Source organism: Geospiza fortis, unplaced genomic scaffold (genome assembly GCF_000277835.1).
Source record: "Geospiza fortis unplaced genomic scaffold, GeoFor_1.0 scaffold182, whole genome shotgun sequence".
Classification (NCBI taxonomy): domain Eukaryota; kingdom Metazoa; phylum Chordata; class Aves; order Passeriformes; family Thraupidae; genus Geospiza; species Geospiza fortis.
Window position 1 is genome coordinate 3,056,036 of NW_005054367.1, and position 14,802 is coordinate 3,070,837.

The window sequence follows — 14,802 nt, forward strand, 5'->3', positions numbered from 1 at the left end:
GGCCCCGCCCCGGCCCCGATCTCCGTCACCTTGGTCAGCCCTGTCCCTGTCCCTTATCCTTGTCCTGGTCCCTATCCCCGTCCCAGTCCCGGCCCCGAACTCCGATCGCCATCACCTTGGTCATCCCGATCCATGTCTCTTATCCCTGTCCCTGTTCCTGTCCTGGTCCCGATCTCTGTCACCTTGGTCATCCCTGTCCTTATCCCTGTCCCTTTGTCCCCGTCCCTTATCCTTTTCAGTCTTGATCTCCGTCACCTTGGTCATCCCGATCCATGTCTCTTATCCCTGTCCCTGTTCCTGTCCTGGTCCCGATCTCTGTCACCTTGGTCATCCCTGTCCCTGTCCCTGTCCCCGTCCCTTATCCCTGTCCTGGTCCCTATGCCCGTCCCAGTCCTGTCCCCGGCTCCTTTCCCGATCTCCGTCACCTTGGTCATCCCGGTCCCTGTCCCTTATCCTTGTCCTGGTCTCTATACCCGTCCCAGTCCCGGCCCTGGCCCCGATCTCCATCACCTTGGTTATCCCAGTCCCTGTCCCTGTCCCCGTCCCCGTCCCTTATCCCTGTGCCTGTCCTGGTCACTATCCCCGACCCTATGCTTATCCCAGTCCTGTCCCCGGCCCAGTTCTGTCCCTGTCCCCGTCTCCTTCTTCATCCCTTCCCCATCCCCATCTCAGCCTCTATCCCCGTGCACATCCCTGTTCCTATCCCCATCCCTGTCCTGGTGCCTATCCCCGTCCCTATCCCCATCCCAGTCCCGTCGCCGGCCCTGGCCCCATCCCAATCCCGTCCCTATCCCCATCCCAGTCCCCAACCCCGTGCACATCCCTGTTCCTATCCCCATCCCTGTCTCCATCCCTATCCCCGTCCCTATCCCCATATCAGTCCTTATCCCCGTGCCCATCCCTGTCCCCGTCTCCTTCCCCTTTGCATTCTCCATCCCCGTTCCTCTGCCCATCCCCATCCCCGTGCCCATCCCGGGGGCTCCTCCCCGGGCAGGGGGCTCTGCCTCTGCCTTAACAGCTGCTACCAACTTACTTCTCTCAGCAAGTACATTTTAAACAGTATAAATAAATAAATAAATAAATAACTTGAATTTATCTCCGAGCGTTCCCCGTGCGCGCTGATTGATGGAGAAACGTCGGGTCCCAGCGTCGATAGAGTGCCGGGGATTGCATGGAAGGGAAGGGGGAGTTTGGGAGCCTGGGAATGGTTAACAGTGAGATCCCAGCGCTGGAGAGTTTTCCGCTGTGGAAAGAGGGCTGCGGGTACCGGTGGTGAGTGCAGCACTTGATGGATGCAGAATTTAAGGGAGAAAAACACCAAGACAGGAAAGTCGTATTTCCCCTCTCTACTACGGGTTTGGAACACTTTGTGTTAATATCTACCCTTTACATATTTATTTGAAAAATGAATGTTAGTTAGAATTATTTTTTTAAAATGTGCATCTTGTCTTTTTGGGGAACATTGATACCTAACATGCAATTATGCCAGGGTACAACAAACCAACCTAACAGCTGGGTGATGTTAAGGGACATGGATTGGCTTCTCCCTGACCTCACCCATCCACTCCCACATATTCATCTAACCTGGGGAGAGGGTGGGGAACTAAAGCAAAAGAAAACCATTTGTACACAAAAGTGATCCACTGCTGGAGGAGCAGACAGGCTTTTAGGAGATACCTGCATTTTTTGGGATAGTCTAATTATACCCTTAGTCTTCTGGATTGTGGAGTTTTACAGGATAAGTGTAACCTGTTAAACAGGAGGAATAACAGCTTTCAGTGAATAGTTACACGATGGCAGGATAGTTATTTCCTGAGGAAACACGGGGGTTTTGTACTTTCTCAGTGATGGCTGTGGTGATACAACTCTGCATGCTCATTCCCCGTGTCCAGCCTGTCTTTCCCACTCACTACAGCAGATTCCCACCTCATCACAGCCCTCAAGGGTGGGATCGGTGGGATCTGGGGAGCCTGCAAAAAAGCAGCAGCCTGTGGAAATCCAGTGCTTGTGAACAGGGATCCTGTTCAAAGCTCCCCAGGAGGTGCAGAGGGACAGCCCTGCCTGATGTGCAGCACCAGACTCCTCTTTGTCTCGTGTCTTGTGACAGACACAATTGTTTATGAAGCGCATGAGGACTGCAGTAGCCATGATCCTGCAGGACCAACCCTTGGAGCTGTGCCATCACCTTTACATTCACTCCCTCTGGAACCATGCCATGGTCCAAAATTTGGGCTTTTTACTGAGCCAGAAGACGGAGAGGACTGAGACAAGAATTACCTTCCAACGACATATGTGGATTTAGAAAAATAGGTGAAGTTTGTAATAGTGATGCTTTCAGTTTCTATCTCCTTACAGTTCTTATTTCTTGCCTGTCATATTTTGGCACTGGGCTTTTTACTCCAGTGAAACTTAACTTGTATTTTCAGGATAAATCCATACCCCTCCACATGCTCAGAGTGGTGAGCATCAGCATTTTTTCATCCGTGGGAGTTTCTGGTTTTGTTCCTTCCACTTTTTTTTGATTAGGTCTTTTCCCTTACTCTCTTTTTCTTACCCCATTCTCCTTTTGGAGCTGTGTCTATTTATTTATCTGGTTTCTGTTACCTTGCCCATGCCTCACTCTGTGCTTGTTTAGGGGAGTTCACTACTGCAGGGTTTCTGTTCTTCCCTCTTTATTTGCTTCATTGGCCCAAATTGCAATGGAGTTGTCTCACCTTAGGATGCAACACAGAACTCATCCATCCTGGGCATGGGTTTATTTTGAAGAAAAACCTTTCACTTCCTTTTCTTCCACTGTTCCTTTGGAGGGAATTGCCTAACAATCCTTCCTCCAGCAGGATCCTGTAAGTGCTTCTTTTTGTCTTGGCTGGGGCACTGGGACTACAGGGAATTACAGAGCTTTCAGGGAAGTTTGTTGTTTTTCCATGCTCTAGGGCTGGGTGACACTGCTGATGGCCTTTGGCAGCACTCTGGGGTGCTGCCTCTCAAGAGGCAGCAGCTCAAGCAGAGGTGAGAGGGTCTGGACTGTGGTAAGGCTGGTACTGCATTTCTCCTGCCCAGGTGAAATCTAAACACTTCTGGAATGCTTTGAGCAGAGGGACAGCACACCTGTGGCTGTGAATGCCCAATCCAGGCATTGTGCATTATCTGAACTCCTGTTTATAAATTTAGGGCTGAACAGCCCCACACATCAAGGACCCCTTTGCTAAATCCTCTCCCCCTGAAGCAATCCAGGTGTGACGCTCAGGTTGTGTTTTCCCAGGGCAGAATTGCATGAGGAATTAGGGTTGTGCCTGTGCATTCCCTGCTCCTGCTGCAGCCTCCTCACCTCTGCAGTGTTTGCAAATTGAGCTCCCAAGGAGTTGAGAGAGCTGTGGGACAAGTGACATCCCCTGTGTGCCTCTGCACTGGCTGTGCTCCAGGCCTTCCCCCTGTCTCCCTCTGCCAGGTTCTCCCTCAAATCAAACACAGCCTTGGGATCAGCTCAGATGATAAATGACATTAATGACAAATGAGATAACATGTGTCACAGACATATTTTATGAAAAATCCTTTCCTTAGGATTTTTTCTCCTGAGAAGCTGAGAGGCCTCAGGAACAAAATTATTGTTAAATAAATAATGATTATCTGCTGCTGTGGAATGCAACAGGTGCATCTGTGATTGGTCTCATGTGGTTGTTTCTAATTAATGGCCAATCACAGTCAGCTGGCTCAGACTCTATCCGAGCCACAAGCCTTTGTTATTCATTCCTTCCTTTTCTATTCTTAGCTAGCCTTCTGATGAAATCCTTTCTTCTATTCTTTTAGTACAGTTTTAATATAATAGATATCATAAAATAATAAATCAAGCCTTCTGAAAATCAAGTCAGATCCTCATCTCTTCCCTCAGCCTCAGACCCCTGCGAACACGGCCACAAACATGCTCAAAGAATGCAACACATCAGATGTTCTGAAAGGTAAGATACCAAGGGGAAAAACTGCAAGCAGGGCTGGGGTGAGTGTCTGTGGGGAGACCAGGATGCTGAGGGAGGCTGGACAAACAGTGCATGACTGTCTTTTGTTGCCTTTATCTACTTTTTCTGATGGAGAAAGAACCACAATAGATTTCATGTAGTACAGGTAACTCAACAGCCAAGTATTTTTACATGAATCCAGCACATGCAAACCCACAGCCACCCCCTCCCAAATGCAGAACAGCTCTGACTTGTACCTTCAATTCCTGCAGCAGCAATTAGCAGCACAATTACCTGCTGCCCTTCAGCAAAGCAGGACCTTCCCAAGGAGTGTTTTGAAGTGTGTCCAGTGTTTGCACTGGGCGTGCTTCCACGGGCACAGCACAGCCCTTGCTGCCTGCAGAGGTTACAAAGAACATTCAGCTCAGCCCTGCACTTGTTTCTGCTCCCTCCTGCCTTCTCACAGGGATTGCAGTTTGCAATGTTCACATAGAAACGCTGGCAAAATGTTGGTAGAAGCAAATTAAGGGATTAATTCAGTTCAGAGGGGCTGCTGACACCAGGGGTTGGTGCCCTCAGGTCCTGGTGTGCAGCTGGCAGGGACACAAGTTCCACAGGGCTTCTTCTGAAGGAATCAGTTTGATGTGGGAGTACAGGTCACCATGCAGAACAAAAAGGTTTAGGAAACCTGGTGGTACCAAGAAAGTGACTTTCGAAACCACATTTAAATTAAGTCCTGAAGTGAAGAGTAAAGAGCAGTGTCTGCAGAACATTCTTTTTTGCATAAATGCATTATGTGGGTACAAGGGTAGCATTAAATTACCTGGAATGGCATTTTCCTCTGGAAATTACCCTTAATAAGTGTTCAATATGGGTGAAAGTTCACAGAAACTTTAGAAGTAAACTGGTTACTCCTAAAGCTGCCTGGAGAGCTCAGTGGGAGCAGTTGCAGGGCCTGCTGTGAGACAGGATTGAGCACGTGTGGTTTCACTTCTAGTTGGACCAAAACTGAAAAGCTCCAACTCACCCTATGCTCCCTCCAAAAATGGCAAGAAGTGTTCTCCATGTGCAGTCTTGGAACTGCTTCAGTCAGATTCCTCCTGGCTCAGGCCTTGGAATCAAGGCTTGTTCTTTCAGTTTTACTCCAACATTCCCAGCACAACAGTATCCCTCAATAAAAGATGAATAGGCCTCAGATAAACAATTGAATTCACTTCCTAGCAAACAGCAAATACCAGCTGATCTCAGACTCTACCTAAAGAATTTCAGAAGTAAAATAGGAAAATGTTTTTCATCAATATCAGCAAAGGGTGATTTTTCCTCAGTTCAGAGCATCTCTAGGTACTGAAAAATACTGAGGGCTGAAGTCTACTGAGAAACATTTTCTTACACCTAAGCAGTTAAAAATACCCAGAGTAGGTAAAAGCCCTCCCAAGACAAGCCCTTCAGAATAATTATCTTTCACAGACATCTCTTGCTGTGCAAGGAAATGCACAGGAAAGCAAAGGCATCAATCAGATGTTATTACAGTGCTGCTGGTTAAAATAGAACCCATTTCTTCACCTGCACTACTGAACAGGCTTTCAGGAGTCACAGGGGACATTTAGTGACCCCTCCATCTGCAGCATGGTCCTGGCTGTGACAAGAAAAGGAGCCTCTGGAGTTGTTGCTGTGGTCTCAGATGTGTAACTACTGCTTGCTGCCTGTCCAGAGGGGAGAATGCACAAGAACTGGAGTCTAATGACATTTTATTAATCCTTTTTCATGGCTGAGACCTCTAATGAGCTACATGAAGAGCCCTAGAGTGAAGCTTTAGTTACACTATCCCTTTAATCTGGAACATGCTGCAGTGCTGCTGAGTCACCCCTCCTCTCTCCACCCTCATTTACTTACTCCTGTCCCTCCCTTATGCTGGAACAAGCATTTTTCTAGCTCTGTAGAAAACTGATCTGTATTAAAAACGACAAGATTTCTTTAGCTTTGTTTAGTGCATCAGCACTGGCACTTGTGCCAGCACAAGCAGAGTGTGTTTTGATGGCACTGCTGTTTATTCATGCTGGTGGGGTCACATCGTGGCTCTGCCCCTCACAAATGCACGCTTCAGAGCTGAATTCCACAAAGAAAGGGTGGAAATTCTCTAAACACAGTTTTGTGCCACTGAGGAGGATTTTCTCCCTATTTTTGCTAGTCTTGTGTCCATAACATGTCAACAGCAGTTGTAATAATGTGAAAATGGGAAGCTTGCATGTGGTTATCTGAAAACTGCAAATTCATTCTGGCTTTCTGCACACTGCAGCACGCAGGCAGGCCCACAGCATCTGCATGAACAGCGACAGAATTTGTGCTATAAAATAGATATAAAAAATTACCAGTGGTTCAACCCTTATCTTTAAAAATACCTTGGCCAGAGGGCTGAAGAATGTGCCCATGCAGACGAGTGATAGAGAGATGCCAGGATGCTTTTGGGCACCTCCCTGCCACCCCATCTCCCAGAGGAGGCTGCAGTGCCTGTGCTGAAGCAAACTTTGCTTTCACAAAGCTGCATCCATGTGGTTTCTGTGGCATTTGCAGGTAGCACTACTGCCCACTTAATCAGTTTCCTACCACAGATTCTCCCCTCCACACAGCCTATGAAGAATGAGAGCCACTGTTTTTAGTTTGAATTGCTCCATCTCCCACATGAGGATAATCAGAGCTGGGCTGAGGTCAGCTCTGATGGCAGCAACCAGCACCAGGTTGTTGCTCTTAGGACAAAGCAGCTGCTCCAGTTCAATACCACCAGGAATTGCAGGGAACAGAGTCAACATCTACCCAGTCAGAAAAGGTGCTGACAATGTTTTTCACGAGGTAAGAAAGTGGAAGAAAGTCTAAGTGAACAGTTTCCATCATGTACTACAGGAATATTTTTAGTCATGAAAGATACCTGTAAGAAGGAAGTTTTCACACATTTAATTCAGAATTTAAATTCTTCTAGAAAGGAGAAACATTCTGAAGAAAGTTTTTCCTTATTATTATTACCATTATATTTACATTTTACAAGCAAACTGGAAACTGTTCAGTTTTTACCTCTATGTTTATAAGTGAAAAAATATTGTATCCCTTTCCTGCATTATTCCAGTGCAGTATTCAGGCTGGAAACACAGCACAGGAGTCCTACCTACAGTATTCCATCAGCAAAAGCCACCCTTAAATTCAGAGGAAAATAAGAGTGCTCCTGGTTTGCACTAATCCCAATGCATGTACATTCATACATGCGAAAGAACTCGGCACGAACTGCTAAAACCAGACTGATGTTGTAGGGTTTAATGTCTTCCATCTACAAGAATCTACAATTATAAAAGTCTCATCTTCAAACTTTACAGTACATTTACATTAGCAAATACCCCACAGCTTTCCTCACTCTTCCACTTCTGTACAAATCATATACAATAAAAAGTTTTGGGTTTTCGTTGTACAAACATCATTTTACACTTTAATACAGGTGAAAATATTGTCCTCTGGCACCTCATTTCCTCCGTGGTGCCTGTGTATGACAGGACAGAGCACTTTCAATCCATGCTTCCGAAATCTTCAGCTCAAGTAACAGACTGGTGAACAGGGCACAGCTTCTGCAACTCCAAAGTTTTAAATAATGAGAAAAATCTCCCACTTGTTTGTATAACAATCAACAGTTTATTAATGGATATGGTGAAATTTTAGCTATCCACCAAAGATGTGTAAAAAATTGTCATGAAAGTAAAAATAAATAAAGCTGTTTTTAAATCAGTCTTGTTTTACATTTCAGTTCAGAATGCAACATTGAACACAAAACTGTCATTGAAGTTTTAAAGAAGTCTACCGATACCCAAATTACAGCTTTTATGACAAATCTAATGAGAACTGAAACTGATTTGGTTTTAGGTTTAAAGACTTTCACATTCAAATACAGTGTCTCGTTTAGCACAACACTTCCTTTGACAGTGATGGGCAACAGTGATGACATATTGCTGTATTTTGACATAAGGCACTATGATATGAATATGCCATACACTTGCCTTATGCCACATATATCCATTGCTGACCAGTGACTTCTGTCAAATACAAAATGAAAAAGTTTCAGAATACAGTGCATTTTAATGAAGGACATCATGTGAAGTCTTCCAGCAAATGTTTTGAAGACATTTTGAAATACGAGCCTACATTTTAACATAAGCTTTTGTCATGCTGCTTTTTTTGCGACATCACTGGGGGGAAGAGACTCATCATCCATCACTAAGTCCCAAAACACATTCTCAACCATCCTGCTCTGTTCCACTGCAGTCACTGCTCTTGAGACAAACGACCCAGAAACTCTGTTCAAGTTCTCCTACAAATGTTTACATTCACAGCAGTCATTCGCTCTCGTTCCCCTTTTGTTTGGCACCTGGAACAGAAGAGGAAAGCAGCTGTCATTTCCTTGGCCACACACAACTGGAGCAGCTCATTCCAACTGCTGCAACTTTCCCATATCAAATTACCAAAATCACACTTCTAAATACAACATTTATAGAGAATAAACTGCAGGCTTGCTAAATGCCAAGAGGCCCGAGACCATCACTGCTTTAATTTCACTGCTAAGTTGAAGAAACCCTTCTGGGAAGTTACTCCAAATGCCTTTGAAGATTCTCCCTAGCACATAAAAAAAATTTGTTTAAAAACTCCCAACTAAAAACCCACAGCCCAAACCTGTCCCTCAGCTTAGAGCCAAGCTTAATCACCCTAACAGCCCCCAGAAAATGAGTCCTGCTTGAGCACAAACGATGGAAGAATTTAGTTTAACTACACTTTGTTGATGGAGCCATTTTTCCTGGCTCAGAGGCAGCTTTTGCTTACAGCAGGGATCTGAGAGACCTGTCCAGCAGGACTGTGCAGCATCTCACCTCTTCTCCAGATACTCAAACATGCTGGGCAATGACTGAACCCTGTGGTGAGCTTGGATTCAGCATCCAACTCTACAGAATAAGAATCTCTTGCCAGAAACCTGGAGTTGCTACTTGTAATGTATTATCAAACACTGAAAGATTCATTAAATGTTTTCACATCACAACTGTTAATTTTTTCCCAAACACAGGCTGGTCTTAATTCCTGCCAGTCAATAAATTTTCCTTTCCATCTGTGAAGAGAACTGGACAAGTGATTTATCTGGTGTTGTTAGGAGCAAAGTCACACTTCATACTCTACAAATCAGATTTACATGACAGACATCCTCCCTGCACGAGACAAATTCTAGCCTAAAATTGGGCATTTGCCTGTGGAAATGCAATCTGATGCTTAACTGCTCCCCCAAAAGCCTTCCCTCACTTCCTCTCTTGCAGTGGCATAATCCTGCCCTCTCTGTTGTTCTAACCCCTGTGCTCAGTACCAGACTGTTCTGTGGGCAGGTTCAGTGTGCCAGGCTGACTAAAATGCAGCTTTTTTGCTGGCTCAGTGAGTTACAGCAGCTCAGGGATCTCAGAGCATGGTGCTGCCCCAGAGTGGGAGCAGGAACTGCCCTTTGCAATAATTCCAGAGCACTTTTAGCTCGGCTCAGAGTCCCAACTTAGGTGTCCATGTGACTCCAGTACAACAAAGCTCTGGGTTTGTCAGCACCCAAATTCATCTTTTCTGTCTGAACTTTGCACCATTAGCACTAAAATCTGCTCTGGATCCTTCTACCCTCCAGGCATGGATGAAACTCCCTCCTCTGCCAAGACTGGCTGCTTGTCTTTACACCTCCCTCTTCTTTCCCCAGGCAAGGATTCCAATTGACCCAGACCTCTGGGCTGATTTCTCATCCACGCTTGCACAGAGAGATGGGTTCCTTGCTCTGCTCTTGCTCTTCCAGGTCATTAAAAGGAACCAGATGTACTGACACAACACCTCCAGCAGTGAGGCTGATTGCTGCTCTTCAGAACAGAAATATTTCTACTTAAACAAGGTACATTACCTTTTTTTGCTTAAAGTCTACAGAGGAAAAACCACTTTTATGTAATTATGTTATCCATCAGGGCAGGTAAGAGATTTCAGTTAAGCTCACATATTGACTTTTTTGGATTTATTTGAAGTATGTATTTGGTTCTATTTGTCTATCTGAAGTATGTATCTGGCTCTATTTGTCTGATTTTGAGGCAAAATGCTAATAATCCTCAAGATATTTTGCCTTCCTCACAGAGCCAAAACAGGGCTTTGCTTTACTTCTTGTGACAGTGAAGTAATTTATGAGGTCAAAGTGAAGTTACAATTAAAAACATAAAGCCAGTTAAGAACTTGGTTTTAACAAAACTTAAAACCAAAACCAAACTAAACTCAGCCAAACCAAACCCTCACAACCAAGATAAAAGCAGAAATAAACCTACTGCTGGATACTTTTGTTAAAAGGAACCTGGTCATGTTCAGATTGATCACTAGAGATCTAACCTGATCACAAGGGAGTTTAATACTGGAAGAGTCCAGGAGGGCTGAGGCTCCATCTCTGACTTAAGCTGTGCCAGCCAAGCACAGCTGGACAACAGCAAAGCTCCAAAAAGTGATTTTTTAGTGGAAATCACAGCTGTGACCACACCTGGCCAGAGTACAGAAACTCAGAAGGTGCCCTGTTGTAAATGTTGTCTATACATTCAGCTTCATTCACTTAAAATATTAGTCAAGATATTTTTTTTTCCCTAGGAAAGATATATGAACAGCAGGGACATTCATAAAGCTTCTGCATGCCCTCCTCAGTGAACAGGAGACTGGCAATTAATGTCAATTAATGTTCTGTCAGCTTTTTTTCCTGAAATTACTTGTGCATTTAAGAACTATAATCAGTTAGAAAAGCTGAAAATCAGACATTTATCACTGTGCAATAACTGAAAGCCAGCAGGGTGTGCACACTCCCATGGCAAGGGCAGATCCATACCTGCAGGTGTGAGTACCAGAGCTTGTAGGATGTCAGAGAGGGAGATGATCCCCACAATGCTATCAGCTTCATTCACCACCACCAAACGATGAACCTGCCAGCAGGAGAAGAGTCTCAGATATATTGACCTGATTTAAAGTAGGCAAAGCAAAGAAAAACAAACAAAGAAACAAACAAAACCCCTAAAGTAAAGCAGTATGAAGACAAGCAGGAAAAAACCACCCAAAATGGTTCAAAATGTCGGGAATAGCAATTCTCTCACAGCAACACAGCCATGCCTGCCCTACATAAATGAAAACAGTGCATGTTTACAAGGCACACAGCTGGCTGACTGAACAGAATCTGATGTGAAGTGACAGGTAAGTCTAGATCTAGGTCTTGAAAATACTTCTGTTCTCAAAATGTGGCACTCACATCAAAGACTTTTCCCCAAGTTACAGCCTCTGCCCACCTCAGCCTGTGGTCTCCAAAAAATTAGATGCAGTAATAAAAATGAGGATTCCTTCTGAAAAATACTTCCTCAGCAGAGAGACACAACACTAAAACTTGTTGTATTTTGACACCTCTGACTTGGTTTTAACTTAATTTTTCTCACAAGGATACAAAATGGAAAGTGAGTGCCAGATTGGCTTTAAAACAAATTGTTTTAAACAGATTGTTTAAGACAGAAAAAGGATTCAATTTATCTATGCAAATAAACACAAGGACACAACTTGGAAGAAAGATTTATCAACAGTAAGACCATATTTTCAAACAATGATCTTATCCTTACAAACCTCTCCTATGGAACATTTTACACCACAAAATCTTTGTGCTAACTGCAGGGGAATTAGGTGGATACTCCTGTATACTTACTGGGCAGAGCAAACTGAGAAAAGCCACTGCAGAACCAGGGAAGTGTCTGTCCTAAGTTCAGAGCTTACTACATGTTCACTTTTACCCAGGTGAGTTATCTCTCTTCACCATTAAGTTGAGAGAAAATATTTTATTTTTGATAAAACTACGCTGGCGATATTTCAAACAGGTTTGTTCATTTCTGCTTATGCACATATTTGATAATTTTATTCCTCTCTCAGTGTAATGAAGTCAAGAAAAATGGACAATGTTTCATTTGTTTAATTGCTTGTAAGATCAAGCAGTTGTCTGGCAGCTAAAAATAGCTGTGTAGTAGTTTTGACTGACTCATTTTTACATGTAAGCTCACTGTGTTTGGACTGAAAGAGAGGGTAGGAGTTGTTCTTAAAACACAAATGTCTAAAGCTTCTTAAGATAGTAATAAAATAATCCAAGTTTGAAATCTGTGTATCAGGAATGCTAAAATTACTCAGTTCAGGAGGAAGCTCAAGCAAATGCAGAAAGTTACAAGTAGAAATTGCCTAATGAGGTTCTAAGGGCTTCTTAACAAAGTGGAAGTTTTCCTCATATCAAGCATATGTCTGGTTACAACCCTAAAAAAAAAATAAATCTTGTAACTTATGAAGTTAAAGCATCTAAATGGAGCTGATCACACTCAGAGACGACTGAAATTGGGAATATTGATTTTCTTCTGCAGAGAAGCCTTACAGGGGAGGAAGACCCACAAACTTCTTCAACTCTGCATGTAAGGAAGTTCCCAGTACTAACAAACAAGACAAACAGCACCAAAAGAATGGACAGCACAGAGATAAAAATTTACAAGAGCAGTTAGTGAAGGCTTCTTCACAAGCATTTACTTTATGGCCCTATTTGACTGCATTTTGGGAGAGCAGTGCAGGATTCCATCATGCATCAAAACAAGTTGCACCCAATAAATTTCCTGAGCCAAGCTATAAACTGGGAGTTTAACAAATGATTTGTCTGCAAAACTTATGACAGGCTTGGAAGAAACTTGGGTATTATTATTATTTATTAATATATTACACTATAACACATTATTATATTATAATAATATTATAATATAATATTATAATAATATTATATTATAATATATGATTATAATATTAGTATCATTATTAATATTTATTAACTAAACTGAAAGCTTTGCATTCAGTTTAGTTAATAAAACAGAAATGCAAATAACTGAATATCATTATAGGTGTACTGTGAAATATTTTGCACACCCCTATAAGCATCTAACACCTGAGTCTATAGAGCAGACTGAGTTAAATATTAACTATTATAATTATTAAAAGGTAATTAGATAACTTAAAATATTCAATATAATAAATATTATATTATGAAATATAATTATTAAAACATAATTATTAAAAATACTTTCACCAAGTAATCAAAACAACTTAAAGAGGATAAATTTGTACTGTTTATCAGTTTGATAACACAAATTGTAACTTCTTATGCAGGGACTCACCTCAGCCTTCACTATTCTATCCACAATGGTCTCCAGTGTTTCCAGCATACTGCACTTTACAACACCTTCAAAATACTGAGAGCGGTGCTGCAGGGCTTGTGTCACTGTGATATCTAAGTTATTATATGTTTTTTCAGCAGCAAGATTCTGCAAAAAAAACAACAAACCCAGGTCACATCAGACAGCTCAGTACTTAATAACAAAGCACTCCATAAAGTAAATATTTTGGCATTGAGCAGATAGGCATTTCTGGTCTAAGCTGAGTCCATTCCAAGTAACACATTAAACAAAGCAGATGCTCTTCAGCTTCTGGGAGCTGTCGAGCACACAGATGATGCTGAACACCATCTGACACCCTGGGTTCATTGATAAAACTGGGGAGATGCATTAGGCCAGTGAAAATCTTACTTTGAACCTCATCTTTGGCTTGGTGTCACTCATCCTGCTTTTGCCATGAGCAGCAAATGTAGAGGTGAAGCTCTTCAGCTCTCACACCACACAGAATATACAATTCCTTGTTGTTTGTTTATCATAGGGCTGGGGAGGCACCAAGTGTTCTGAACACCACCCACAGAGTAGATGTCAGTGGCTGAGAGCTAAGTGCAGAGCGAATTCATTCTTCACCTTCCTAATTTGTGGGCTCAAACTCCCTCTCCTGGGCTCAGCTGGTGCTGTCATTCAGTGACAATCTGTGTGTCTGGGTGTATTTTAATAAGTACTGAAAGAATAATAACAATGAAACCCCATCCCCACCACTAAAAGGAAGAGATTAAACGAATTTGAAAGCTGACATTTTTCACTTTCATTCTAAGAACAGGATCATGCCTGCAGTGAGAGGACTCTGTCCAGACCTGCAAAAGCTTTCTGTAGGTGAGACCATTGTGGTATTTTAGAAGTGCTGGCACACCCTGGCCTACTGATTTTGCTGCTGAGGCACTGAAGGGAGAACAAAGAGAGAACTTTTAAATGAAAGCACTGGACCAAGCAATAAAATTAAATTATATTTTGGCTAGAAGATACTCGGGTCAAGAGTTTTGATTGAATTACACCAAACGTGACAAGACAGGTTCAAGGTGATCATGAAGATAAAAACAATTTTAGTTAATTAATTAAATCAGGTCCTAATGAAGGACATTGAGAGGACATAAAAAGCCTCTGCAAACTGAAGTCACCCTACACACAATAACTGGTGGAATATAAAGTTATTCCTATGCATCATTCCATTCCCAGGCTTCCCCAATCAAGAACCTAAAAATTAATTCAGACCTCTTAAAATGAGAGAAATCTATGAACTTAGCCAGCTCCACACACAGGCAGAGCTTCAACCACCAAGCAAGGACATTAACCACATGGTTAAAAGTTAAAAATCACCATCTTGGAAATTCTATGTTTATTGGAAGATCAGATCCATACACTTCAAATTACAAATTTTTTTTTCTTCTTTTAAAGCTGAAGATCAGGTTGAAGCAGCCTGAAGAAATCTAGAAGCTCAGAGGTGATTATCTTTTAAGAATAGAATCTTTTAGATTCTTATCTAGAATTTAGATTTATTTAGAAACCTAATAAGCAAACTAGGACATGCGAGGAAGACCCCAAGAATAACCCCA

General features: G+C 42.7%; 2 protein-coding genes across 2 annotated transcripts in view; both read right to left on the bottom strand.

The window, feature by feature from the left end:
- Positions 1–264, bottom strand: part of RHEB (Ras homolog, mTORC1 binding) — a 40,051-nt gene extending 39,787 nt beyond the window's left edge. The window contains exon 1 of the mRNA XM_014308356.2: positions 183–264. Within this exon, the coding sequence (XP_014163831.1) occupies positions 183–264 (82 nt within the window). The remainder of the gene's footprint in view (positions 1–182) is intronic.
- A 6,972-nt stretch (positions 265–7,236) lies between these two features.
- Positions 7,237–14,802, bottom strand: part of PRKAG2 (protein kinase AMP-activated non-catalytic subunit gamma 2) — a 215,840-nt gene continuing 208,274 nt past the window's right edge. Inside the window, exons 16-18 of the mRNA XM_005424346.2 lie at positions 13,196–13,342; positions 10,849–10,942; positions 7,237–8,355 (exon numbers count right to left, since the gene is read on the bottom strand). Coding sequence (XP_005424403.1) covers positions 8,324–8,355; positions 10,849–10,942; positions 13,196–13,342 — 273 coding nt within the window. The 3' untranslated portion in view covers positions 7,237–8,323. The remainder of the gene's footprint in view (positions 8,356–10,848; positions 10,943–13,195; positions 13,343–14,802) is intronic.